Source organism: Suillus plorans (assembly GCF_016647745.1).
Source record: "Suillus plorans strain S12 chromosome Unknown HD556scaffold_40, whole genome shotgun sequence".
NCBI lineage: Eukaryota > Fungi > Basidiomycota > Agaricomycetes > Boletales > Suillaceae > Suillus > Suillus plorans.
In genome coordinates, this window is record NW_024537424.1 from 44,923 (window position 1) to 71,676 (window position 26,754).

A 26,754-nucleotide genomic window follows, 5' to 3' on the forward strand; every position below is an offset into this window, starting at 1 on the left:
CCTTACTATGCTGAGCGATCACGTGTATGGTTCAGTTTTATTTGGCTTAGTTACGATAATTCTCGACACCAGCAATAAATCATGTCCTAAATCATCTCATACCTTCAGGTATACTACGGTAGGAGGCTCGGCAACACATTCGGCAGTGTATCCCACTCAAAGTCGCCCTCCCACGCCCTCTGCGCTTTCGGCAAAGGTGCGCATTTTCCGGTAGCGGGCTTCTCACGCCCCTTACTTTTGCTCACCGTCATCACCAGTGCCCTCCTCAACCCTCATCTTGGCCTTCTCAACATCTGGGCGCCCTCCTTAGCTTCTGGACACCTCTCACCCTCCTCAAACCATCTTCCTTCTGCCCTCCTCAGCCTCTGTGGCATCTCTCCGGCCATTCCTTCCTTCCATCTGGCATTGTTTTCGCCCGGCTGGTGCCCTTCTACCTTCATCGCCCTCTGTGGCATTTCTCCGGCCATCCTTCCTTCCTTCTTGCATTGTTTTCGCCTGGCTGGTGCCATTCTACCTTCATCGCCCTCTGTGGCATCTCTCCGGCCATTCCTTCCTTCCGTCTGGCATTGTTTTCGCCTGGCTGGTGCCCTTCTACCTTCATCGCCCTCTGTGGCATCTCTCCGGCCATCCTTCCTTCCTTCTTGCATTGTTTTCGCCTGGCTGGTGCCCTTCTACCTTCATCGCCCTCTGTGGCATCTCTCCGGCCATCCTTCCTTCCTTCTTGCATTGTTTTCGCCTGGCTGGTGCCCTTCTACCTTCATCGCCCTCTGTGGCATCTCTCCGGCCATTCCTTCCTTCCGTCTGGCATTGTTTTCGCCTGGCTGGTGCCCTTCTACCTTCATCGCCCTCTGTGGCATCTCTCCGGCCATCCTTCCTTCCTTCTTGCATTGTTTTCGCCTGGCTGGTGCCCTTCTACCTTCATCGCCCTCTGTGGCATCTCTCCGGCCATTCCTTCCTTCCGTCTGGCATTGTTTTCGCCTGGCTGGTGCCCTTCTACCTTCATCGCCCTCTGTGGCATCTCTCCGGCCATTCCTTCCTTCCGTCTGGCATTGTTTTCGCCCGGCTGGTGCCTGCCTCTACCTGTAATCGTCAATTCACCACCGTCTTACTGCCCATTATAATTTCATGTGCGCGTATTACTTATTGTTCGTTCTCTCGCTAACATGCACGATAGAACCTACTACTAACTAGTCGTTGAAGATACCCTTGGACTTGGTTCAATGTGCTACCCATCTCGTATGACATGTCGCTGAGGATGCTCTCGGACTTTGTTTGTTGTCCTGATGTGTCAAATTACTCAATGTCATACATTTAATGTATTTTTCTCTTACTTCATATGAATATAATTACATCCCTTGTCCCTATATTTGATTGGCCAACAGAAAGGACGTAGTGCATATTTGAAAGACAAGGTAAGTAAAGTCTAATCAAAGCTCATGAATTCTAGAAAATTAAATTCGGATGACCTCGTGCCAATAGATGGACCAGCACCAGGGCTGCCTGCAGGCAAGTAATTGGACATGCCAAACATATCGTCGTCGGGGGGGAACAGACTTGGGATAGCGGGCGGAGTAGGTGATCTAATCTCAGGGAGGAACAGACTTGGGATAGCGGGCGGAGTGGGTGATCTAATGTGGGGGAGGAACAGGCTTGGGATAGCGGGCGGAGTAGGTGATCTGATCTCGGGGAACGGGCTTGGGATAGTGGGCGGAGTGGATGGTGTGGGCCCAGGGTTTGTTATACGGCCAGAAGGGGCATTAACGGTAGGTGTATGCTCATGGGTGGCCGTATTGCCAGGTGCATCCGACTCATCATCACTTACAACAGTTTCAGCACTCTTATACATTTTCCTGCGGTGACCAGAATTGTCCAAAGGCTGGTTGCGCTTCTTTCCTTTGTCAGAGCGAGTCCGGCGGCGTTTTTCAATGACCTCACCGCTGCTGACCTTCTCACAATGTTCTTGACGAAGTTTCTCGTACTCATCTTCTTCCAGGTCCCTCCAATGGATTTCTCCGGTTTCCCATTTATTCAAAAGCATCTCCAAGTCAGGGAGGGCACTGGATACGGTGCTAAGGTTGACAAAAGGAATATTTTCGGGCCAGCCTTCGATGACGACAAGGTAGCGTTGGACGACATTGCGCCAGTAGTGCGCCCAATGCATCCGTGCTTTCGGATCCTGTGTGATTCCCTCTAGAAAAATTGTCGTAGTCAGTAACATAGAAAATGGTTCAAATACGAAGCACTTACGAAGTGTCTTGTTGATCTCAAGTCGGATTGTGCTCCGAATATCTGATACGCGTTTTTTGTGATTTCTTGCAGCGCCTGATAGATACAGTCAGCAAAGAGCGAGTTTTTGAGAAAAAATGATCCCTATACCTTTCATGCCCTGGACAGCAAACCCCTCCATCTTACTCACGAGATCCTGGTTATCGATATTCATCACAGAGCTCATGAACTCGTCAACTCCTTCGGTTGCAAAAGAAATACCACGGAGGGGGAGATCTGTGGAGCAGCGTGTCGTGTAGAGAATAGTCTCGGCACCCGTCCGCATCTTCAGATTGCTGAGCTAGTAGCTGTGTCAATAAGGAGCATCAGAATATATATATAATGACTCACCTCATTCTCGACAGCCTTGAGTGTCTGTGTTACGTCGTTGACTTTCGATTTTGTTGAGATACGGATGCCAGTAGCCTTCGTCTCCCTGTGTTCCTGGTACTCCTGCAAAAGCTGTGCCTTCTCGTCGTCCGTGAGACTGCGATATTCAGTGCGGTTCTCGTCCCTAACGAGATCTTGCAATACAGTCTTGCCCGTGGCCCCTTGATGTGATGTCAGTTTGTATATGCTAAGGACAGAGACACTGTTACCGTTGTCCTTCTCTTCATGGCGCTTCTTCCAGCAGAACGCGTTCCATGCACTCAACTTTGAACGTTGGTAGCGTAACATCCCGCGGCCCATGCACAAGTCATTCTGGACGCGACGAAAACTCTTATGATGCGAGGACGCGATGGCCTTCACAGTATCGTCAAGCTCGCTCCAAGCATTGTGAAGAGCTGTCTTAAATTGACGTGATTTATTGCGACGTTGGGCAGTTAGAGCTGCACGAGCCTCCTTGCTAAGGGTCACCTTTGGACGGCGATGAGGTTGGGCTTGGACACGTCTGCAGCTGTTTGTCGCCGTGAAGGTATGCGAAACCATTGGGGTAGCAAAGTTCATGCTGTCAGTGAACAGCGTTTATAAGTCAATGGTGAACACGATTTATGATACCAAAAATATCGAACAATCTATGAAAAGAACAAATAAAACAAATAAATTGCGCACAGGAAACTTAGGCTGCCAACCACCCTGAAAATGTATGAAAGTAACGAGAGAGGCGGCTGTGGATGACCACATAATCAACAAACTAAAATGTGGTCAAGGAGACTAAACAAACCTTTTGATGCACTCCCTGAACGTCCATGAGAAGGGCTCTAGCTAAATTTGAAGCCTGTTTGTACGTTAGATCCCATTTGGGGGATCGGAGCACCACTTCCCAACGGCTGCTGCGAACGGACCCGACGAGTGCACGAAGCTTCAGGAGTACCGCATCATCCATTTTGAAACAATCAAGTACGGCATCTGTGTGCAGGCCAAGGCTAATTAGTGGTGTAAAGGATGCTGCTTCTCGCATCCCTTGTATTTCGTGTCCGGGAACCGTCAAACCCTTAGTGAAAAACGCATCAGCAGGCCGGCGCTGTCGGATCTTGTTAGGTGGCGTGTTGGAGTCCAAAAGTGCCATAGCTCTACCCTCCCGAACAGCAGAGGAGGTCACTGTGTTGGACTTGGCGTTGGCTTGAAGATCGTGCTGGAACTGACGAGAAGGACATGCCGAACAACGAATGTGGGAGCCTGTGGCAGTTGTTGGTGCCGGCAAGTGCGGGACTGCAGATAGATTGACCTGACTCGCTGGGTCTTGTAAGAACATAGAAAAGCGAATTAATTTCAGAGTGCAAGAGAAAGAAGGTGCTGACTTACAGTGGAAAGGAGGAACAATACCCTCAATGCGGCAGCGCTCTGTGAAGCGCTGCAAATGTGGAATTGCAAACTCTTCTGCAAAAGCCTGCACCAAGACAGATATATCTCCTCCAATGCGGTCAGGAGATGCATGTAATTCACGTGGCGTAATATAAAGATCAAGAGAGAGATGCTCCGGTGAAAGAGTCGGTGTACCTTCGGACCCAGGACAACGAATAATGAGAGAGATCCCACCATCGAGACGGTCTTGCATTGCGGCCTATTGTTCCCCATGCTATTAGCATCCTGCTAGATACTAGATAGGACTAGTTATACATACTGCATCAAAGAGGTCCTGCAACGCTGCCTCAACAAATCCCTCGTGTGTGATTGAGTTCTCATCCAACGTTGTATATGAGTTGAAACTGATGTATGAAGGATGAAGGCCAGCGGGTTTCCTGGTATGAAAATGAGTGCCATCTTGATGGGCATCATGTCTGAGCAGCGCGCGTGCAGCCGCCTGGCGTTCGCTCTCGCTAAATTCCTGAGTATTGGATATATTCGAGCGTAAGGCAGCAATGCTGGCCAGCAAAAACTGAGGTCAGATGGCGCTGGGCATATCATTTGCGATGGCAGGTGACATCCGAGACATAGACAGTGGTACACCACGGAGTCGTGAAGATGCTGGTTTGACTTTCGAGGGGGAGGATATGTTTGAGTCCATGGTGGATGTTGGAATAGACCAAAGAGTACTGAAAGCGATTAGTGAACTGGCAGTCCAATTAAGTACTAGTATGGCGCTCACCAGTTAATCATGATGCAAGCCCACATTTTGAACAACTGCACAAGGATTGGGTTCAATAGACGTGACAGTGATGAGAATCGTGTACATTCAGAGTGAGACTCGGAACTAGTGGTGCTTACTGTTGGCAGCCACGCATGACACAGCCAACCACAACCCAATTCATCAGATCTACGGTACACCATTTGCGACACAGCCAACCACAACCCAATTTATCAGATCTACCACTATCTGCGACACGGCCAACCACAACCCAATTTATCAGATCTACCGCTATCTGCAACACGGCCAACCACAACCCAATTTATCAGATCTACCACCTAATTTCATTGTCTCTACCTGCTCGCTCATCTCTGATCGCCCGAGACAGCCAACCACAACCCAATTTATCAGATCTACCACCTAATTTCATTGTCTCTACCTGCTCGCTCATCTCTGATCGCCCGAGACAGCCAACCACAACCCAATTTATCAGATCTACCACCTAATTTCATTGTCTCTACCTGCTTGCTCATCTCTGATCGCCTGAGACAGCCAACCACAACCCAATTTATCAGATCTACCACCTAATTTCATTCTCTGTCCACTTGATATTTTCATTCTTACCAGACCGCCTTGTAGATTAATTCAATGAAACATATTATCATCATTCACAACATGAGTATGGGCATGGTAAATAAACGCTAGTCTGCAACTGAGAGTAGATAGTTGGCAAAGTCGTCCGTGACCTGTGCTTGATCCTCGTCCTCGAAAGCATCTCCACCGTCAGATTCAAAAGAGATAACATAATTTAAATCAAGTCTCTCCTCAGAGCGCTCTCCGTTAATACCAGTCACGGAAATGCCTACAAATCATTAATAGCAGGTAGAACAACAAAGTCCGCACGCACCAGCATTTGGAGATGAAACTGTTACTGACACTGACGGACTTGCAACTCGGACACCAACACCATGCCTGCCTGAAAATGCAGGCTGTGACTCAATTCGATTTAACCGGTAGAGATGGACAGCGTTAACAGCGGCATGAGCCTGCCACTGTCTTCTCAACTCTACGGCAAGTGGGGGATTTGTGATGATGAGTTGGTCTATAGTTGCATTGGTCTTGATTTCTTCGTCATGTATTGCTGTGCGTAGACGTCAGACTTCTATATTGAGACGCTGTACTTCTTCCCGAGCACGTTGGAGCTTGAAGTATTTCACTGTGGCCTCGCGATGAACAGGTGTGGTCCAGTCAGCATCTCGAATGTCAGTACGTGAGTTGCGCAATAGGTCAAATTCGCCTAGGAAGCTGTACTCGACAATGTCTTTCCATGCTAGTTTTGGCCTAGGTGGGACCAAAGCGGCAGCCTGAGTGTTGTAACGATTTATAGTGTTCCGAATAGCATCTGAACGTCGTTGAAGGGCTTTGCTGATCTGTTGACGTAACTTGTAACCTAAACACCCTGCAATTAAATTCTAAAATACATCAAAGACAGCGTACTTACCTGTTCCTGATAATGAAAGTTTGGACAGTTCAAATAGACGCATGACTACGAGGCGCTCAAGTTCATCGAGCGTTGAACGATACTTCAGAAGTAAGGCTTCTTCTCGAAACCGACTATAACATTCGCTTCCGATTTCCCAGCGTTTGTCGATTCCAAGTTGAACCTCCAAATGTCCAGCTAACTGTTCCGTGTTCTGGAGTTTTGAATATGCCGTATCGACACGGACGCGAGCTTGGTTTAAAGCGAGGTGCATGTCACTTAGGCTGCCGACATGAATTTCAACTAGTGAGCGATTGGCTGCTTCTCGGGCTTGGTTCCATTCCGACCTCGGTCAAACATAATGAATAAAGTAATTAGTACGAAATGTTATCAAAACTCACTGGCGCTCAGCAAGCTCATCAAGCACATTGATGTATCGGATACTGAGAAGATCCTTGACCGGCGTCTGTTTTAAAGCATCAAGATATTCATGCTCTTGTGCATGAAAACGAATGAAGTCAGTATCAGCGAGATTGAGAGTTTCCCGAATGACCGAGAGCTCTGCTGTGAGAGTTCGGATATCTTCCTGGGCTTCGCGATAATGATTCTGTATAAAAACACCTGGGCAGGGATGTCGTGTTTGGCTATTGAGTAGATATTAATAAAAACTTACTTAAGGCTGCATACTTATCCTCGTCCCAAAATGCAAAATGTTGCTCGATCGATTGATGTCGATGAAAAGTTGTAGCATGCCGAGTACTTCGTGCAAGCTCATTTGACGAAGAAAAAATGTGTTCGCATCCTTCACCCTCCGTGTGTCCTGTGCCTTCAATGTACATAGGATGCCAATCTATCTGGCATCTTCGATTGTGCGCATGGCCGTGAAATGCTCCTACCATCATCCGGAAGTTGAGGGCAGAAGCTCGTGGTGTTACAGTAACATTTTAACCCCTATAACCATTTCTTTCTTTGTCCTACAAACGGGCCGTCCGTACCTTGCTTATCGCTTATCATGCTTATCTCCTGTCTCCACCAAAGCGGGCTGTCCGCCTTATCTCCACCCCTTATCACGCTTCTATCTTGATAACACATTTACAAGCTCCGCTTGAACACTTGTATATAAACCTAGCTACCTACGGTTGTATTCTTTACTTTAATCTACTGGGTTTTACCTGGAACATTGTCCTTCAGCAAGGTCTCCAACCTTGCTGCCTAAGAACCACTATTCTAAGGGAGTCAGCGACACTCGCCTTAGCCAGAAACACTTGATCTCTCAATCGAGAGCAGACTTACGTCTATCTAGGCATCCTACCGATTGTCTACTCAGACAGAGATAGCTCGACTCATCCCAGTCGTAACAAAAGATTAAAGTCTTATTACCTGAACCATTGCCATCTGCAACGAAACCGACACCACGACTTCGTTAACTCCTTTGATCGGAGCCTTGAACTTAGGAGCGCTACCAAACATTCCTCCTTTGAACGCCATGACGACCCAGAACAAAGAAATAGAACTAAAGATCGGTTCCCCTCCCGAATTCGATGGAGACAGAGAAGAATTGAAGAGATTCATGATGAAATGTCATGCATACCTCGACATTAACGACAAAGTCTACGTTGATGATAAGAAGAAGATCATTCTTGTGTTATCCTACATGACGAAAGGAAACGCAGCAGCCTGGGCAGAAGACTTCATGGAAGCAGCCCTAGACCCCAAGAGGAAAGACACCTCTGGACAAATGATCGGCTACAGTACCTGGGCCAAATTCAAAAAGGACTTCGACGAAGCCTTTAAACCCATGGACCCCGCCGGAACTGCCATGATGAAGATACGAGGATTAGAGATGAAAGGAGACCTCCACACCTACATCTCCAACTACAAACTCCTCGCACACCGAGCGGGAATGACCGAACAAGCCCCCCTCATCGAATTCTTTCGACAAGGCCTAGACTACGGGCTTCAGGACAACCTGCACCGAACAGGTGAAACTCTCGATAACTTCAACACCGTTGTCAACTCTTGTATCAATCTCGATAACGCCTTCCAAAGATGGAAAGCCATCAAGAAGAAAGAAAGACCCCAGCAACAAAAGAAGAAGAACTTCGGAAATAGACACTACGTTCCAAAGAGGGACGACGACATGGAAGTCGACCGCATAAGCCGCCTCTCAGACGCAGAATTAAAGAAGCACCTCAAAGAAGGAAGATGTTTCAAATGTCACCAAGTAGGACACCGTGCCAACGACACCTCCTTCCACCCCAGGGAAAGAGGACAGATCCAAAGAAACAAAGAAGAGGAAAGTAGCAGCGACGACGAAGTCGAAAGTCGCGCTTCCTCCTCCAGAACCCTCATCAGAAGAAAGAAGGAGAGGAACGAAGAAGAAACTCCGAAAAGGAAAGCACCAGTCCGAAGGAAGACTATGAAAGAAAAGGCCAAAGAAGTCGAAGAAGAGGAAGACAGCGACTTCACTGAAGTAGAACATCGCTTCGTGGAAATGGATTTTTAGAAAGGGACGCTGCCTCGACGTCAGTAACTCCCACTCATGTACGACTAATATGTTCTATCGGAACCAGAAATGAATTAAGAATTCCTGCATCCATTTTTTCCGATAAACGCGTACAAACCGTCGAAACATCCATGGTCATCGATTCCGGAGCATCCGGCACCTTTATCAGCGATACCTTCTGTAAAAGGCACAAGATAAGAACCCATAAACTCTCACGACCCTTCCCTGTTATCACCGCTGATGGATCAGACGCCCAAGGAGGACTTATCTCCCATTATTGCGTACTCACGGTCAAAATCGATCAACGAACTATGATCGGGAAATTCAATGTGGCAAGACTAGCCAAACAGGACAAAATCCTCCTAGGATTCCCCTGGCTTGCTGCGCTGAAACCCCAGATCGATTGGGAAGCCAAAACCGTATCGCTCCCACCAACGAAAAGATCACTCGCCATAGAAAAAAACATCGACAGAAAGAGACGTAAAAAATCGCTCCCGCCGCTTTTCAGAAAAGAAAAAGAAGTCAGAAAAGAAACGACCCGAACTTGGACAAATTCCAAACTACGGAAGCCGATACAGGTGAAGGTGGCAACTAAGGAAACCACCTCCCCCTATACCGCTTCTGTGGAAGAAATAGTTGATGAAGAAATACCCAACTATGACACGAAGGAAGACGTCTGGTCAGAAAACTTCAAATCTCCAGTCATTGATCCACTAGCCTATCAATTGGCCAATGATGAAGTACTCGTCGAATATGCCACTGATGGATCCACCGTACGCATCATAGAAGATATAACTTTCGATACCCCACTCGTTCGAGACGGGACATCAAAAAGGGAACAGAACTACGGAAAAACAAGTAATAAAGCCCAGGAATTCGCGGTCGCAGGAAAAATAGAAAAACAGAAAAAGACTTTCGAGGAACTCGTCCCTCACTTCCTCCACCAGTATCAAGACGTCTTCGCCAAGGATGGTCTTAACAAACTCCCACCGGAAAGGCCTGGGGTAGATCATCGCATCGACCTCAAACCAGGATTCGTGCCCAAGACGTCAAAAGTCTATCCGTTATCGGGAAAAGAACGAGAAGCTGTCAAAACGTTTATCGAAGAAAACACCAGAAAAGGTTTTATTGTCCCCTCCAAGTCACCTCAAGCCAGTGGATTCTTTTTCGTAGGAAAGAAGAGCGGGGAACTGCGTCCCTGTCAAGATTATCGGTATCTCAACGATTGGACCGTACAAAATCAATATCCCCTCCCCTTGCCAAAATCCCTCATTGAACAACTCTATGACGCCAAGTACTTCACGAAGATCGACATAAGATCGGGGTACAATAACGTGAGGATCCACCCAGAAGATCGATGGAAAGCAGCGTTTACCACTCAAGAAGGGCTGTTCGAGCCAACAGTCATGTTTTTTGGATTAACAAACTCCCCCGCAACCTTTCAGGCGTTCATGACCAATCTCTGCCAGAAACAGATAAACCAAGGATGGTTAGTCATATACATGGACGATCTTCTGATCTTCTCGAAGGATCTTCGGCAGCACCAAGCACGAACCATCGAAATCCTCGACATCCTTCGAAAAGAAAAACTATTCGTTAAACCAGAAAAATGTACCTTCGATGCACGAGAAGTAGAATATCTTGGAATGATGATCCGACCAGGAGAAGTAGGGATGGAACCCGCCAAAGTAGACGGGATTAAACATTGGCCAACCCCGGAAAACCTAAAAGACACGCGGTCCTTCCTGGGATTCTGCAATTTCTACCGGACATTCATCGCTCATTACTCGGATATCGCTCGACCCCTTATCGACCTCACGAAGAAAGACCACCCTTTCGTCTGGACTGACAAATGCCAGAACGCTTTTGACCGCCTTAAAAACGCCTTTTTATCGCAACCAGTACTAAGAAACCCGGACCCGACTCGTCAGTTCGCAATTGCTACCGATGCGTCGTTAGCAGCAACCGGAGCAGTATTGCTGCAGACTGATGAAAACGGAATGTACCACCCATGCGGTTACCTATCCCAATCACTCAACCCCGCAGAACGAAACTATGAAATCTTTGACAGAGAACTGCTGGCAGTCATTCGAGCACTCTCGGAATGGCGCCACTATTTGGAAGGAAGCCCCCACACCGTGATAGTATTCACGGATCATATGAACCTCCTATACTTCCGCTCCGCCCAAAAGCTGACACGAAGACAGGCACGTTGGCAGCTCGTCCTTTCCAATTATCAGTTAGAATTGCACCACGTTGCAGGGACCAAATTAGCCGCCCCGGATGCCCTTTCTCGACGCCCGGACCATTCACTCGGAAAAGACGATAACGAAAATCGTGTTCTCCTCCCTGATACCATGTTCGTACGACTAATTGACAATGACTTGTCAGAGAGTATTGCACGCGACTCCGCCGAAGACCCCGTGTACCAGAAAGCCCTAGACGCATTGAACGGAGTATGCCTTCCCCCAATGAAATCCGCCCTCTCCGACTGGACGTCCGTCAATGGCGTCCTCTTTTATAAAAATAGAGCTTACGTGCCAGCAGCCCAACGGCATGATGTGTTATTTAAACACCATGATCATCCCACGGCGGGACATCCCGGCCGATTCAAGACGGAAGAACTCGTCAAACGAGATTTTTGGTGGCCAGCCATGGGAACTTACATCCGTAAATACGTCGACGGATGCGCCTTATGTCAGCAGATGAAGGCTGACACACACCCTGTTACCCCGCCATTGCGCCCGATCCCCTCCATCGCCACTCGCCCCTTCTCCCAAGTCTCTGTCGACCTCATCACCGACCTGCCTGTGTCGGGAGGTTTTGACTCTATCATGATCGTGGTAGACCATGGGCTTACGAAGGGGATAATTATTTCACCCTGTAACAAAAACATCACCTCTGAAGGAGTGGCTAAACTATTTCTCAAAAACGTATTCAAGAGATTCAGTCTCCACGAGAAAGTGATCTCAGATAGAGGACCGCAGTTCATTTCGAAGTTCTCCCGAGAACTCGCCCGACTTCTCGGATATCAAATCGCCGCATCAACTGCCTACCACCCCCAAACGGACGGACAAACGGAACGTCTTAACCAAGAACTAGAAACCTACCTATGGATCTATTGCAGGAATAACCCGTTAGAATGGTCTAATCATCTTCCTATTGCCGAATTCGTCCACAATCATCGGAAACATGATGCCAGGAACACGTCCCCATTCTTCCTCATGATGGGCTACGAACCACGTGGGATCCCTCACATCTTATCAGTATCAGACACGCCAGCAGCAGAAGAAAGACTCAGAAACCTCCAAAAGATACGTGAAGAAGCACTTGCCTGCCATAACATCGCTATGCAACGAATGGCGGAAAGATCTCGCCATGAGAAGTACCGACCATGGAAGATAGGAGATAAGGTATGGCTCACAGCCACCAATCTCCTGACATCTTTACCTTCTAGGAAACTTGCGCCCAAACGATACGGCCCATTCGTTATTACCGCAGTCTTATCTCCCATCACGTTTACCCTGAAACTCCCAGATCAGTGGAAAGTTCACCCCACGTTCCATGCTTCTGAACTATCGTCCTATCGCGAAACAGAGATACACGGACCGAACTACACCGAACCTCCACCTGACATTATCAATGGCGAAGAAGAATATGAAATAGAAGCTATTCTTAGCCATAAGGGCGCGGGTAAACGAAGACGCTATCTCGTATCATGGATAGGCTACTCTTCCGGAAGCAACGAATGGATACCCGAGGAGAACTTGCGGAGTTCGAAAGAACTTCTGACAACATATAAGAAGAGGCACAAGCTGAACTAAACGAACCATTCCCCTGCAAACGAAACCCAAATAACATGACTCCCCCATTGACACCTTCCCCTACTGGATCCTCTTCATCCTCGCACTCTCTCGGAAACTCCACGTACAAAAAGAACATCCTTAACCTAGACGACGACGCCATCGTCGAGACCACCCTGTTATCCCTTCCCCACGCAGTTGAGCTCGAAAAACAGCTCGCTGAAGCACCCGCGTCCGCTGCCGCCCCCGTCATATCCCAGATTCACATCATACGCGCCACCGCCGCCCTTGAACTCAGGTTCAAAGAAATTGAAAACGATGCCCTCAGACTCGCCTGCCAGCACCTCCAAAGACAAATACGCAGCCTTGAGATTCAGCTGCTTCCTTCTGCTTTTAGCACTATCTGCAAGTCAGTTATACGGACTGTTGAAGAGCGAAACCAGACCGAAGTCGGTCGCCCGCCAAGCCCTTTTACTAGCGCTCCCCCCAGCAACGTACCTACTGCAGTTACGGCTGGAGAAGAAACTCAGCCTGTTGCTCAACCGACACCAGTTGAAGAACCACTCCCCATCCCCGAACCCACCGTCGTCTTTAAACGAAAGACCCGTAGAGGGGCTACCGTGCACGGAGTGTCGAAGACTAGAGCTTCTAAGGGAAAGAAGCGTGAAGTCATTGACCTCACCGAAACCCCCGACGTCATCACAGTAAAACAACCCCAGTTTTCCGCAGACAACTTCGTTTGCCGAGTTTGCAAGAAACTCGGGCATCGCCACAAGAACTGCCCCGAATACTATTGCCGTGTATGCCAGGCCCAAAAGCCTGGCCATCTCTCTATCTACTGTCCCTACGCCGCCACAAAGGAATTATTCCCATTGGTTTACACTGATGAAGGCTTCTACGAAGCGCTAGCGGCATGGGAGGCCAGAAAAGACGAAGAACTCCAGGAGGAAATAGAAAGGGCGAATCGAGACTACGCCACCAGGTATAATGAACCGGAGTTCTGTAACGCTGACGCAGACCCCATTCACTACGAATACATGGACGAATACTGCAACACCGAAGAATATTGAAGCCGGAGACTTCAACCGTAACAGAGGGGTAATGTTACAGTAACATTTTAACCCCTATAACCATTTCTTTCTTTGTCCTACAAACGGGCCGTCCGTACCTTGCTTATCGCTTATCATGCTTATCTCCTGTCTCCACCAAAGCGGGCTGTCCGCCTTATCTCCACCCCTTATCACGCTTCTATCTTGATAACACATTTACAAGCTCCGCTTGAACACTTGTATATAAACCTAGCTACCTACGGTTGTATTCTTTACTTTAATCTACTGGGTTTTACCTGGAACATTGTCCTTCAGCAAGGTCTCCAACCTTGCTGCCTAAGAACCACTATTCTAAGGGAGTCAGCGACACTCGCCTTAGCCAGAAACACTTGATCTCTCAATCGAGAGCAGACTTACGTCTATCTAGGCATCCTACCGATTGTCTACTCAGACAGAGATAGCTCGACTCATCCCAGTCGTAACACGTGGTCCCAAAGTACTGTTCCCGAGCGTCTTGGCAAACGCACAACCAATGTCATACGCACAACCTCCATTTTTGCCGTAAACTGTTAGCAATCGATCAACAATCGCAAGGGGATATTTTGCCCTAACAATGATCAAATATGATTTGAACGGAGAACAAAAATAACTTACAGTTCACCGCTCTTAACCATATCGCAAGCGAGAAGGATAAACCGGTGTCGACATGCAGCAATAAATATCCCGGATTCATCGAACACTGAAAACATCCTTTTACGTTGTTCTGGACCGGCATTTCGCCACCGGTCAACACAAGTAAATGAGGGCGCTGTGTCAGTTTGCTCAACATCTTGCCAGTTGTCAATATCCGCAGTCGGGTGCTAGTCAGGTTGAGTTGCAGTCTCATAGAGTGGCAATGAGAAGACCTACTGTTTGTCCTCGCACTTCATCCTTAAATCTATCAACTGTCGAGCGATCGAGCCAGTAGTCAGAACGAAACCTGCGTGAATCTTTTCGGGCGGTGCCATCAGCTGTTGACGATGTCCATCGTTTCAAGCTATTGTTGCCATCCATAGTCACCAGCCAGTCCAGAGCCAAATTTTCTTCATCCTCTAGCTTGTAGAAGCAGCATGGGCAGCAGTTCAGAAGACGCCAGTTGGGTGAGCTGCGGTTAAGCGCTTGATTGATGAGGACGTCAACGCGATGTAAGATTTCAAGATAAATGTCATAAGCATCTGAAAACTGCGCATTTAAATATGGTCGATATGGAATCTAGAAGAGTTCGGAATGAGGAAATGATGACGACACATGCTAGGGAGCTTACATTATGGAGGTGACATAAGGCTTTGCATTGCGCCTGAATGCTGAATCGGGGACAAGTTCGGTGAGCCTGTCGGTATGCTGCAAGTGTGCAGATGGAGATGGCAACAGTGGGAAATAATGGCGAGCAGCCCAAATAACCATGATGGATGAGTGTTTCATTCGGATACTGGTGAGATGGATGAGGCTGCAAAGACACGCGCTTTCGACCTGGACAACATTAACAATGAAGCCAGCCAATGTGCGCTGAACCTTACTAAAAATATCAACTAGTTCAATATTCTTGAGAGATAGGCAGTCGCCATCGAGGGTGGGTTCATCTGAAGGCGGAAAGCTTGGCATGCCATCACCACCGTCATGGGTGCGATAGTCAAGATACACAGTGACCAACTGTTCAATTTGAACACCCCAATGTTCATTTTGAACTTCTATACGATTGGTACGAGTGCGTGAGTCCACGTAGCGGCTATCAATGCCAACAATGCTTCAGATGAATCAATAGGATAATAAATATAATTGCATACCATCCTGAGAGATCCGCCATCTGTCGAGCCAATCCTTCAAAAGCTTCATACTCTCCACCCTCATGGCTGAAGTCAAGTCCTTCCTCGCCAGGTGGTACGGTGTGAGGTATACTATCTATGTCGATGTTAGTGTCAGCCAACATAGATTCAACGAGATCCCGATCTTTGCTGGACATTTCTAAAAACAAAGGTCAGGAGAATACAATAGTTCAACATAGGCCTCGCACCCTGGACGTGTGATCGGCGCTTCACATCAGTTGCCTGCCGTCGTTGTTGCTGTTTCCCCGCAGTGAGTACCTCAGAAGCGTGAATGGAGCGCCGGAATCCATGTCTAGTTGTGGCCTTTGAGAGCCCTGTAATTTTCCTGGAAGTTCCAAGCGACATAACAGAGAAGAGGTGGAGGTAAGGGATAGCTAGAGAGATGCCACAGAGGGCGATGAAGGTAGAAGGGCACCAGCCAGGTGAAAACAATGCCAGACGGAAGGAAGGAATGGCCAGAGAGATGCCACAGAGGGCGATGAAGGTAGAAGGGCACCAGCCAGGCGAAAACAATGCAAGAAGGAAGGATGGATGGCCGGAGAGATGCCACAGAGGGCGATGAAGGTAGAAGGGCACCAGCCGGGCGAAAACAATGCCAGATGGAAGGAAGGAATGGCCGGAGAGATGCCACAGAGGCTGAGGAGGGCAGAAGGAAGATGGTTTGAGGAGGGTGAGAGGTGTCCAGAAGCTAAGGAGGGCGCCCAGATGTTGAGAAGGCCAAGATGAGGGTTGAGGAGGGCACTGGTGATGACGGTGAGCAAAAGTAAGGGGCGTGAGAAGCCCGCTACCGGAAAATGCGCACCTTTGCCGAAAGCGCAGAGGGCGTGGGAGGGCGACTTTGAGCGGGATACACTGCCGAATGTGTTGCCGAGCCTCCTACCGTAGTATACCTGAAGGTATGAGATGATTTAGGACATGATTTATTGCTGGTGTCGAGAATTATCGTAACTAAGCCAAATAAAACTGAACCATACACGTGATCGCTCAGCATAGTAAGGCTGACTTATTGGGAAGGTCAGGTGGGGTTGCGACCAGACATTGTCAACAAGTTGGAAGTTGGCGTGTGACACGTGACTGTCGAATCGAGTGAAATACTACAGTATCGTAACGGCGCCTGTGCGCCAATCCCCGACTCCGAATGGACAGTATCACGTAGAAGACATATATTCTCACGAATATTAGAGTACAAATTTCGAGCAAGAATATCAAGAAAAGGTACAATTCGCGGACTGATTATACAAGTGTCGAGCGCAGAACACCCAGTCATGGAGTCTATTCTTCCATGTACTCAAGCTCATCTCCAACTCCAGCAGAGAAAGACCCTTTTTTGGCCGGCGACTGACCCATTGCCTCTGATGCCTCATCGGTAGCCTTCCTTTTCTCCCTACCATCTTTGATCGAGTTGACGAAGGCAGCCTGCATGTACTTCTCACATGGCAGCAGCTGCATATGCTGTAGCATCATCTGATAAACGCGGGAGCCATTTGCATCGCGAGGGTTGGAAGCATTGTTGCTACGGGGTTTAATGGTCCAGCTGCGAAATATTATAATGACGGAAACCGAAAAACGAATCAGGACTTACAGCTTCAGAATGACCTCCAACTCCACAATTGCGCCCTCCGTAAGCTTTGTCTTATATTCACTGACATGAATTCGGACACCGTGCTCGTCACAGACGTCAGGTAGGGATCTGCACGGGTACGGGTAACCCGCGCGGGTCACAGGTACGGGTACTACTGGGGTACGGGTACGGGTCGGGATTCTAAGACCCGCGCTCTTACCCGTACCCCAGCTATACCCGTGCCTTCCATAAACGCCATACTTCCCGTGTGCACGCTACAACCGGCACCACCACCAAGCACTCAGACTTCCTGCCGGCAACGCATCAGCTCTCGTTTTTCGCATCGAAACTCAAAGGTCCCGCGCTCATTTGGTATCAGGACTTACCGCATCCCAGACGACACGACTGGCCCACCCTGCAAGCTGCCGGCCAGACACAGAACTCGCACCCGCCACCACATCGCTACCAACACCTTCACATTCGGCGGTACTCGCCGTATCCCCCACGCCACGTTCGACAACACCCACTACGTCGCTGTGCAGCACGCTGACGGATGCCACCAGCAAGCACCATCCAGCACCTACGCGACACGCTGACTCGCCAGCATCGAGCGTACACGCTCAGACCACGCCAGCAAATGCTGGCGTGGCTCAAATGCACACGGAAGACACCAGGACGAAGAGAGAAGGAAAAGATGAGGAACGAGAGGAGGAAGGAATGATCTTGTCAGTAAGTCGCCGTCCTGACTCTGCCCCCATTTTCTGCAATGAGGACGCGACGCCCGACACGTCACACTCTCGCGCCACCACACCACCATCTCCCATTTCGACATGCTCACCTTCGACTTCGATCGTATGCGACACCACCTGCCACGACATCAGCGTCTATTTCGACGCGTCCGTCATTCGTGCCGTGCCTCCACTCCTCCTTCTTGTGCCATCCACATATGTTCGAGTCACATCAGCATTTGCTGACGTGTGCTGGACATATGTGCTAAGCACTGGCGGTGATACCTATTGCGATACAGGCTATAAGACTTATAGTTGGCGTTATAGTTTTTGATTCGGAGACTGATAGATAGATGTCAAGTAGTAGAGAATTATATTTCGGATATCTCCTGAATCATTATATATCCTTTACTCTCAGACAATCTCAGACACTCCGAAGTTCCGCTACGTTCGGCATATCGACTAAAGGTGAGTTCGGCTTGTTATTCTCAACACTCCCCCTCAAGCCGAAGTCATGCCCAAGTCACTGACAAATTTGCAGTGCTTCGGCTTATGTAACGACTTCGTTAAAATGTCTGCCACCATGTTATCAGTGCGGCAATACTGTTCGTGGATTACTCCATCTTGTGTCTTCTGTCTGATATAATGATCTTTTACATCGAAGTGTTTGGACCTCGAATGATATTGTGGGTCTCTCGCTATTGCCAATGCGGACATGTTATCGCCATGGAGAACGGTTGGAGCATTTTGAGGTATGTTTAATTCCTCAAAAAGGTTCCGAAGCCATACGGCCTCACGTGTTGCGTGGGCCATCGCAGTATATTCCACTTCTGTTGATGAGAGGGATACTGCATTTTGCTTTTTGGAACTCCAGGTAATTGCTCCTCCTCCCAGTTTGAATACATATCCTGATATCGATAGTCGGTCTCTAGGATCGTTTGCATAATCTGCGTCCAACCATCCGACGACTCGAATTTGCCCTTTATCAGGTTTCTCGTTCCCTTGATACTTGATTCCAAGTTCTCGCGTTCCTGCTAAGTATCTTAGTACACGTTTTGCTGCTACCCAATGCGCTAATCCTGGGTTCGCAGTAAACGAGCTAAGTCTCTGTATAGCGTATGCGATATCCGGACGCGTTGCTACGGCCAAATACATCAGCGATCCGATTAGTGATGCATAGGTATTACTCCGGTTGCCTTCCTGGTCTGTCGCTTCTTTCTCGAGCATAATTTTCGGATCTAACGGCATACCTACTGAATTACTCGACTCTAGACCTTGTTTTTGTAGAATTGATTCGATATATCTTGTTTGCGAGAGTTTAATCGACCTGTTCGGTCTATCTCGCGTAATTTCGATTCCTACAATCTTTTTTGGTTCTCCAAGGTCAGTAATATCGAGTATATTCTTCAGTTGCTCTTTTAATCGATCCATTAGACTCGAATGGTCTGCGAATAGCAACAGGTCGTCAACCCAGACGGTTATTATTTCCGTCCCTTCTGCGGATTCTCTGATGTAAGTGCATGGATCCGACTTTAGTCGTCTGAATCCGATTTTTGTTAGGCGTCCATTTAGTTCAAGGTTCCATTCTCTACCCGACTGTTTTAGGCCATAAAGGGTTTTCTTTAATCGGCATACTCGGCCGGTCCCATCGTCATAGCCTTCGGGCTGTTTCATATATACTTCTTCTTTGAGTACGCCATTCAGGTACGCTCCTTTTACGTCCATCTGCTGTATTTCCCAATCGAGGGATGCAGCTGTGGACATTACTGAACGTATTGTTTCTAGACGCACGACTGGTGAAAAAGTATCTGTGAAATCCATACCCGGTATTTGTGAATACCCTTTGGCTACCAACCGCGCCTTGTATTTGACTAATTCCCCTTCTTTGTTCGTTTTCTTTACTAGGACCCATTTATTTCCGACTAAGGTGCGATCTTTTGGGGGGTCAACCAATTCCCATGTACCCATTTGTTCTAATTGAGTGAGTTCAGTTCGTACTGCTTCTTCCCACTTTGGCCATTCATCTGACGCTTGCGCGTCCTTTAGTGATTTTGGCTCATGTGGTTCGAAGCTGCCATTTGCCATATAGGCAGCTAGAACTACTTCTTCTTCATAGAGCTCTTCTTCGAGCTCATGTCTTTCGTGTGCAAGGTACGCCCACTCTGGTTCAGGGTCATTCAATTGGCGATAATCCTGTCTTACCATCTGTCTCTTTGTCCTTCTAGGCGGCTCTATATCATCTGAATCTGTCGGGGGACACTTTCTCTTTAGAGTTGAGTTGTTTTCATCTTTTCCCTTCAGATTTTCACGCTTATTTTGCCCTTCAGGATCTTCTACGGCATCTTTTGGATCCTCTATGGTATCTTTAGGTAATATAGCGCTATTTTGTGTTGTCTGCGCGTCTTTCCCTTCTAACTCCCCCTCGCGCTGCACATCACGTACTTGCGCGATGTTATCTAGGAACCTATAGTTCCGTGATACGCGAATTTGGTGCGTCCGTGTATTATAATATTTTATTGCCTTTGGCCCGTCTGTAAATCCAACAAAGATTTGTTTTACAGATTTTGGGCTCATTTTTGATTGATTTGTGTCCTCTTGGAGCACATATACCGGTGCACCAAATTCCTGTAGGTGAGTTATATTAGGTTTCTTACCATTCCATAGCTGTTCTGGCGTTGCGCCTTGTAGCGCTCGCGTAGGCGCGTGGTTTCTGATATATGCGGCATGTGATACCACTTCCGCCCATAAAGACTCTGGTAAGTCTTTTTCTATTAGCATCGCTCGTGCGAGCTCCGCTAATGTTCTGTTTAGTCTTTCAGACACGCCATTTTGCTCTGGTGAGTAAGGCGCTGTTGTCTGAAGTTCTATCCCCTCATTTTTACACCATGTTATTAGATCATTATTGATATATTCCGTTCCATTATCAACTCGGAACCTTTTTGGTTGGTCTGTCCAACGCTTCTTTAGGTGTGTCGCATACTGTTTTACTTTGGTGGATGCTTCATTTTTATGCTTCATAAATTCGATGCTGCACCTTCGGGAGCAGTCGTCGGTGAAGGATATATAATACCTTGATCCACCAACAGATTGTACACGTGCTGGTCCCCAGACATCACTATGCGTTAATTCGCCGAGTGATTTGGAACGTTCGTCTTTTGCATGCGGGAACGAATCTCTGGCATGCTTTGCTTGGATACAAGCCTCGCACTGTGGCATAGGTGAGTTATTGTCTAACACTTCCATACCTTCTACTAATCCTTCTTTATATAGGCGTTTCAAGCCACTATAGGCTATGTGACCATATCTCTTATGCCAGGTGAGCCAATCCGTGGGTTTATTTTCTCGAGCGATATTTATTTTTGCCGTTTTATTTAGTTGCGCTCGGGTATTTTTTAATAGATATAACCCGTTTTGTAACTCTCCTTTGGCTATTATGCGTCCTCCAGGCGCTTTAAGAGTTACCTCGCCATTTCCCATGATTGCATGTCCTCCTTCTCTGTCTAGGCGGGTTATAGACACGAGATTATTTGTTGCACTCGGTACATACAATACATTTCTCAATTTGCACCTCATTTTCATTTTTCCTACACTACTCACAAGTTCAACCGTCCCTTGCCCTTCAGCCTTAATAGACTGGTTACTAATACCTGTAACCTTATGGGATTTTAATGGAACGTAGTCCGTTAATGCAGACTTAATCTTTGTGATGTGTGACGTGGTGCCTGAGTCAGCAAGCCAATCGTTGTTTACCAACTTGACTGCTTTACCTTGGCTATAGTTTGCCTCGGCTTGAGGTTCATTCGCTTCTTCTTCGATGACCTCTTCCATATCGTCGCCGACAAAAGCGACGTCATCCTCCTCGTAATACTGCGCGTCTTCGACAATATCTTCAACGATGTCTTCGACGACATTCGCATTGTCTCTCCTAGCGCGCTTAAGAGGAGGTTTTGACGGTCCTGCGCCCGCCTGTCCGCCACCTTTGCTCCAGCACGTCTCAATAGTGTGCCCGCTCTTATGGCAGTTGGAGCATTTGGTCTGCTTGTCCTTGAACCAACACTCTTTTTCAAGGTGACCGGACTTCTTGCATACTCCGCATCTCTTCATCTCCTTCCTATCTCTTTTCTTTTTCGGATTCTTCTCCTTCATGGTGAGCGCACTCTCTTTTCTTTTCCCTTTGCCATTGAGCTTTTCTTTCCTTCGCGCATTCTCCTCCATAATTAGGGAGATCAGTTCATGCGAAGTAATCGCCGTCGCGTCACCTATCCTGTTTTGATATGTCGTTGTGAAGGTGTCCCAAGACTCGGGCAAAGATGAGATAAGTACTGTGCAGAAGTCATCTTCCGCTACTAAACTTCCCATCATATGCAGGGTCTCTTGGATCTCCCTCATGTGCTTGACATGTGTTGGGATATCTTCGTCATCATCGGCGAAGGTTCTATAGAACTTGCGCCTCCATGTGGTAATCGCTTGTTTGCCTCGCAACTCTTTCACGAGCTTTAGCTGATCCCACATTTGTTTTGCCGTTTTTGCTCCAGACAGATGAATCATTTGGCCATCGGCAACCGACAGCTCTATCACAGTCTGTGCCTTGCGGTCATTGATTTCCCATTTTGTTATGTCGGCCTCTTTTTGTGCTGACGCGGGCAATGGGCCTCGCATAGGCTTAGGGACAGTACCCTCGACATATCCTTCGATCCCTTTTTCAAAGAGGATGGCTTTGACGCGGCGCTTCCAGCCCAACCAGTTCTCATCATTCAAGTGCTCGATACGATACAACGACGATAGGGAGGAACCAGTAGTTTGGTCCGTCATATTAGGGGTTTGTTTCAGTTAGATTTTTTGATCTTTTGTTAATGTTTTTATTTGCGTACGGCAGGGCTCATAACCTATTGCGATACAGGGTATAAGACTTATAGTTGGCGTTATAGTTTTTGATTCGGAGACTGATAGATAGATGTCAAGTAGTAGAGAATTATATTTCGGATATCTCCTGAATCATTATATATCCTTTACTCTCCGACAATCTCAGACACTCCGAAGTTCCGCTACGTTCGGCATATCGACTAAAGGTGAGTTCGGCTTGTTATTCTCAACAATACCTATGGTACCCGCGGGTAAACCCTGCACGGGTGCAGGTACGGGTCTGAGCTTGTTGTACCCGCCGAAAACCCGTACCCGTCAGAGCGGGTACGGGTTTTTGCCAGGTGCGGGTGCGGGTCAGGTCCCCGACACCCCAGGGTATACCCATGCGGATCCCTAACGTCAGGAGACTGAACCCTTGTGCCACGCAGATCGTAAGTGTTCAATAAAGCAGAGTAACGGCCCTTGGAATCCTCAAGGTCACAAATGCGATCCCCATATAAACTGCTGAAATATGTTGCCAGCAGAGGCAAGAGTGGCGAAGTACATTGTGCATGTACAGTGGCACTCGAGAGTATCGCTCGCAGCCGGTCTTCGTCCGATCAGAGTAATGTCATCCTAGTATATGTAAAATGCGATAGCACCACATGCAAGCGACTTTTTTTTGATCGCTCCCTGGGTAAAGAGAGCCGGCATACACAGTCAAGAAGAACTTTATCAAAAAGAGATGACAAATTCACCTCTACAACACCGTCACTGTAGTACATCCATCTAGGAAAGTCGTGTATTCTAGAGTTCAAGCAAGCGTCAACCGTCAGTGAGTCACATGAAGCAAGCTTGCGAAAGACTACACAATGGCAGTAACCAGCCTCTGCAAATTCACTCAGAGACATCGATAATGTAGCATCTCGCCAACTCACAGTAATACAAACACCGTCATATGAGATGCATCCATCAAAGCCGGACGAGTCACAAGTCAGACAAGACAACGAGTGTGAGGCGAGAGAGGCTTTAAGCCACATGCAAAAAATTTCAGGTGTTTCATAATATACGAGATGGTATTCAGGATAATAGAGTGCATCATAATAATTTGGATAGTCTCGAACGGCATGGAGCTCGTCATCAGGAGGGCAGTGGCTTTCCTTCAAGACGCGAGCCGAACGACAAGGCAACTTTTGAATGAAAACCCTGAAAGACGACCAAAATTAATCAACAAATCAGGGAGATGGAAAAATATACACTTACATGTGGTACGGTCCCGCAGACAAAGCAAAGGAATAACGAGAGATATTGAGATACTATACTGACAGCGACAGAATACTGAGAGCGACAACAAGTTTGGGCGATCAACAAAGGATTCAATCCTTTTTCCCCACTGACTAAGCGACATCAAATTCACATACCCACGGGTGCGTTTGCAGGGCTTCGAACGTTTCTGTCCGAGAGAACCCTCTCCACTAACGTGGAGTCGGGGATCAATCATAACCACCTCACACACTTTCTGGATGTCGAAATTTTGCGGTCTGATTATCAGATGAAGTAGATGTTCAGAATTGCTCTTTGAGGTGGACATGTCAAATGTCCCTCATCAATTAAAAGGTTTATTTATTTTGTGCAATTAAGTGTGATAGACAATGAGGGATTAGTCCAAAACAAAAGATTTTGCCGGCACCTTCAGGCGTCAATCCAGTCTCTCCATGCTGAAAGCATCATCAATCCAAATGCTTGCGACTCTGTACTCAGCAGTCCTGTTTGATTCCAATATGGAAAGGGATCTGGTAAAGGATTCACTATGGGCTGCATGGTACCGAGGTTCGTGATATTGCCCACTACAGCACCTCGTATTTTTGCAGCCACATCTGTGTAATTTGTGCCGAATTTCTGGGGGAATAGATGTGCAACCCGATATGCCACAGAAGAAAGAGCAGCGGAAGAAGCTGCGTCAGGAAAAGACGGACCCCCGGTGATATAGTTCGGGACCAAATTATCTGATCTCTGTGTCGAGAAAATGATGTTAGCTATGAATGGAGCCAGAAAGACTTGTCTCTACCAGGGCAGCAAACTCGCCATCCAAAATTTCCTTAATCCACAAGGTAAGATCCGCAATCTGGGGAGCCATTTCTGAAGAGTGCCCAGTCTTCTGAATCGTCACAGCAACGCGCAGCATGCCATGTGCTGCCCACGCATTACCTGCGCAAGTTTCGCGCGATTGTAAGCTGCATATTGTATATGCGGAATCCGAACCACGGAACTACTCACCAGTTCCCCAAATACCTTCATCTATCCACGTCTTGTTATCGTCGGAGTAAATATGTCCCCAGAGCTTTCCAGTGGGACCGTCTAGAATAAGAGCATCACGGTACAACCGACATTGATCATATGCGATTTGGAGGAGAGTTGCGTTGTTGGTAACCGCCCCAAAGTATGCAATAAAGGGGAACCCCATGTAGACGCCATCAGCCCTGTTCAGTCACGTTGAGCATTTTAACACATATCTCAGATACCAAACATCGAACCAATATTGACGTGAGTCAACACGATGGGAAATAGCTCCAGTAGAGGTACGAGGAGCTACGTCGAGTAACTAGCCGTCATCGGTCAGTCGGAGAAGCTGGAAGTAACTGCAGAACACACAAACTTCAGTTGGGCGTTAGCCGCGTCCAGCCAATAGTTGTACCGAGATGGGTCAGTCAAACTGCCTGTTTCGGTAGTTGAAAACTTGAAATTTCCGGCACAACAAAGTGGTGCTTACCCAGCAGAACCGCAGAGCCAGCGGAGGCGCCATCTAACGCAGCGCCATCCAGCGCATCACCGATTTCTTGACTGAGGCGACCGTCAGGACTTTGCCGTACAACAGCGCTATAAGCCAGCTGCAGAGTTGAAAGAGGGAATTGTCCATCGGAAACAAATGGGGAAGATCCAAAGACAGAGTACTCTGGATCATCGAATTCGAGTATGGCTCCCGCCGCGGTTCCTTGTTCCCAACTAAACCTGAGCACGATGCGACTGATTTGAGCTATCATACGACGGCTTACCTAGTCCTGACAGAAGCCAACATAACTGATCGAATGCTGCCTGCTACCCATAGCTTGCTGTGGTACAGTGATGCATCTGAAGAATGAGCTGCATATGCACCAAGGCATAGGAGGGACCATGCACTGACTGCCAGCCTCATCTGACGCATTATGTGATGCGAGTAGGGACGGACGGAAGCTGCGAGAGGCTGCAAGAGACAAACGAGGGACTATGGTAAACGTTGGTGACGGTCGAGTATGATAATGAGTGCGAGTATCTCACCTCAGTCTGAGTAGAATAGACTGAGGTGGAACGACGAGGGATGGGGGATTATATACCTGTCTGCGTTAGCGATGATGTAAAGTACGAGACCGTGTGCGCAGCAAGTGAATGTGAAAGTAAAACGAGATAAGAGTAATAGCGAGACTTGCCGGATATTACGTCCAAATATCCAACATTATGAAGCAAGGGTAGAGACGGAGAATGTAAAATTGATACAAGTCGGGATTATTCGATTGACGACCGCATGAATGTCAAGACCCCATTGTATTAAATGGAATACGCCGACCTTCGAGGTGTGATCATTTAGGATTTTTCCGGCAACGACAACGACCGTCCCTTGGGCTACAAGCGCTTGAGAATTTCGTGGCGTGTCTAGCTAGCTGAGTGCTGAGCAGTGATGGCCCTGTCAATTTCATTCGTTAATCATCCTGGATGGGCTATTGGAAACTTCGAGGGGGATTGAGGGATGGATGACACATGAATAATAAATGAATATGACATACTAGCGCAATTGTAACAGTGGGTAGTTTTGTCGAAGCGAGGTGACTTCCGAATTCGGTTTAGTTCGAATTGTGAAGCAGTTTGATCTACCGGCGACTGTCAGTTATAACAGTAACTTACTCAGTAAGCACTTACTAACTTACTTCAGTGGGATCTAGTGGGACCTAGCTAAGTATGCTACTCTGACATACGCATGCAAAGTTATATGTATCGTGAGGGCGTCTACAAACCAAGTCTCCGGCCCCGTTTTGCGCACCCAAATTTGCAGATCAGCCCCTCCACTCTTGGACGTGACTTTGAATATTTTCTGCAGTATTCCCACAGACATCGACT

At 47.7% G+C, this 26,754-nt stretch overlaps 9 protein-coding genes across 9 annotated transcripts; 2 read left to right on the forward strand and 7 right to left on the reverse strand.

Annotated features, from left to right (window-relative positions):
• Nucleotides 1–7: 7 nt before the first annotated feature.
• HD556DRAFT_1484684 (uncharacterized protein) lies at nucleotides 8–1,086 on the forward strand (the record flags this gene model as incomplete). The annotated part of the gene is made up of 2 exons (XM_041308693.1): nucleotides 8–210; nucleotides 258–1,086. The coding sequence occupies 2 exons, from the start codon at nucleotides 8–10 to the stop codon at nucleotides 1,084–1,086; spliced, it is 1,032 nt and encodes a 343-aa protein (XP_041158554.1).
• Nucleotides 1,087–1,423: 337 nt separating this feature from the next.
• On the reverse strand, nucleotides 1,424–3,195 carry HD556DRAFT_1432770 (uncharacterized protein; the record flags this gene model as incomplete). The annotated part of the gene is made up of 6 exons (XM_041305161.1): nucleotides 1,424–1,628; nucleotides 1,692–2,190; nucleotides 2,248–2,322; nucleotides 2,377–2,566; nucleotides 2,617–2,816; nucleotides 2,865–3,195. The coding sequence occupies 6 exons, from the start codon at nucleotides 3,193–3,195 to the stop codon at nucleotides 1,424–1,426; spliced, it is 1,500 nt and encodes a 499-aa protein (XP_041158555.1).
• Nucleotides 3,196–4,102: 907 nt separating this feature from the next.
• Nucleotides 4,103–4,528, reverse strand: HD556DRAFT_1199346 (uncharacterized protein; the record flags this gene model as incomplete). The annotated part of the gene is made up of 2 exons (XM_041296348.1): nucleotides 4,103–4,270; nucleotides 4,331–4,528. Coding segments are annotated over 2 exons (366 nt in total), but the record flags the coding sequence as incomplete, so codon positions are not given.
• A 1,400-nt stretch (nucleotides 4,529–5,928) lies between these two features.
• On the reverse strand, nucleotides 5,929–6,204 carry HD556DRAFT_1240022 (uncharacterized protein; the record flags this gene model as incomplete). Its single annotated transcript, XM_041298087.1, has 1 exon — nucleotides 5,929–6,204. A coding segment is annotated over one exon (276 nt), but the record flags the coding sequence as incomplete, so codon positions are not given.
• Nucleotides 6,205–6,246: 42 nt separating this feature from the next.
• On the reverse strand, nucleotides 6,247–7,153 carry HD556DRAFT_1240178 (uncharacterized protein; the record flags this gene model as incomplete). The annotated part of the gene is made up of 3 exons (XM_041298098.1): nucleotides 6,247–6,601; nucleotides 6,656–6,875; nucleotides 6,928–7,153. 3 exons carry the CDS (start codon nucleotides 7,151–7,153, stop codon nucleotides 6,247–6,249), a joined length of 801 nt encoding a protein of 266 aa, XP_041158558.1.
• A 6,906-nt stretch (nucleotides 7,154–14,059) lies between these two features.
• On the reverse strand, nucleotides 14,060–15,253 carry HD556DRAFT_1240156 (uncharacterized protein; the record flags this gene model as incomplete). The annotated part of the gene is made up of 5 exons (XM_041298097.1): nucleotides 14,060–14,219; nucleotides 14,267–14,472; nucleotides 14,522–14,863; nucleotides 14,916–15,121; nucleotides 15,169–15,253. The coding sequence occupies 5 exons, from the start codon at nucleotides 15,251–15,253 to the stop codon at nucleotides 14,060–14,062; spliced, it is 999 nt and encodes a 332-aa protein (XP_041158559.1).
• A 1,812-nt stretch (nucleotides 15,254–17,065) lies between these two features.
• Nucleotides 17,066–18,097, forward strand: HD556DRAFT_1444899 (uncharacterized protein; the record flags this gene model as incomplete). The annotated part of the gene is made up of 3 exons (XM_041306851.1): nucleotides 17,066–17,095; nucleotides 17,161–17,368; nucleotides 17,415–18,097. 3 exons carry the CDS (start codon nucleotides 17,066–17,068, stop codon nucleotides 18,095–18,097), a joined length of 921 nt encoding a protein of 306 aa, XP_041158560.1.
• A 3,065-nt stretch (nucleotides 18,098–21,162) lies between these two features.
• Nucleotides 21,163–21,501, reverse strand: HD556DRAFT_1197052 (uncharacterized protein; the record flags this gene model as incomplete). Its single annotated transcript, XM_041296299.1, has 2 exons — nucleotides 21,163–21,331; nucleotides 21,398–21,501. Coding segments are annotated over 2 exons (273 nt in total), but the record flags the coding sequence as incomplete, so codon positions are not given.
• A 2,667-nt stretch (nucleotides 21,502–24,168) lies between these two features.
• On the reverse strand, nucleotides 24,169–26,162 carry HD556DRAFT_620962 (uncharacterized protein). The gene is made up of 7 exons (XM_041311110.1): nucleotides 25,659–26,162; nucleotides 25,376–25,608; nucleotides 25,258–25,322; nucleotides 25,140–25,207; nucleotides 24,883–25,085; nucleotides 24,674–24,813; nucleotides 24,169–24,618 (listed from the first exon to the last, which is right to left on the reverse strand). Exons 1-7 carry the CDS (start codon nucleotides 25,805–25,807, stop codon nucleotides 24,298–24,300), a joined length of 1,179 nt encoding a protein of 392 aa, XP_041158562.1. The 5' UTR covers nucleotides 25,808–26,162; the 3' UTR covers nucleotides 24,169–24,297.
• Nucleotides 26,163–26,754: the final 592 nt, after the last annotated feature.